General features: G+C 53.5%; 1 protein-coding gene across 1 annotated transcript in view; it reads right to left on the reverse strand.

Moving 5' to 3' along the window:
* trmt1l (tRNA methyltransferase 1-like) overlaps positions 1–426 on the reverse strand; it is a gene marked incomplete in the record, with an annotated part of 8639 nt that overhangs the window by 6697 nt on the left and 1516 nt on the right. The window contains 1 exon segment of the mRNA XM_013999552.1: positions 190–269. Within this exon segment, the coding sequence (XP_013855006.1) occupies positions 190–269 (80 nt within the window).

Below are 426 nucleotides of genomic sequence, written 5' to 3' on the forward strand. Positions count from 1 at the left end.
TCTCGTGTCTCGTCTCGTCTCATGTCTCGTCTCATCTCGTGTCTCGTCTCGTCTCATGTCTCGTCTCATATCTCATCTCGCGTCTCGTCTCGTCTCTCGTGTCTCGTCTCTCGTCCCGTCTCGTCTCTCGTCCCGTGTCTCGTCTCGTCACATCAGGTGAACTAAGAGTTTCAACAAGGCTCGGATCACCTGTGGCTCCGAAAGCATCCAAACACTCCAGCGGGTTTCTTTCTTCTGCCAGAACCGCCAGAGAGCAGAACACCAGCTGCCTGGAACCCAAACACACCGAGCAGAACCAGAACCCAGTCTGAGCTTCATCCAACACAGTGTGTGCGCGCGCGCGCGTGTGTGTGTGTGTGTGTGTGTATGGGTTTTTCCTACAATGTGGGGTATTTTTTTTACCAAAAAAAGCAGCCAGGTGGGGAC

This window comes from Austrofundulus limnaeus, unplaced genomic scaffold, assembly GCF_001266775.1.
Source record: "Austrofundulus limnaeus strain Quisiro unplaced genomic scaffold, Austrofundulus_limnaeus-1.0 Scaffold2341, whole genome shotgun sequence".
In the NCBI taxonomy this organism is placed as follows: Eukaryota; Metazoa; Chordata; class Actinopteri; order Cyprinodontiformes; family Rivulidae; genus Austrofundulus; species Austrofundulus limnaeus.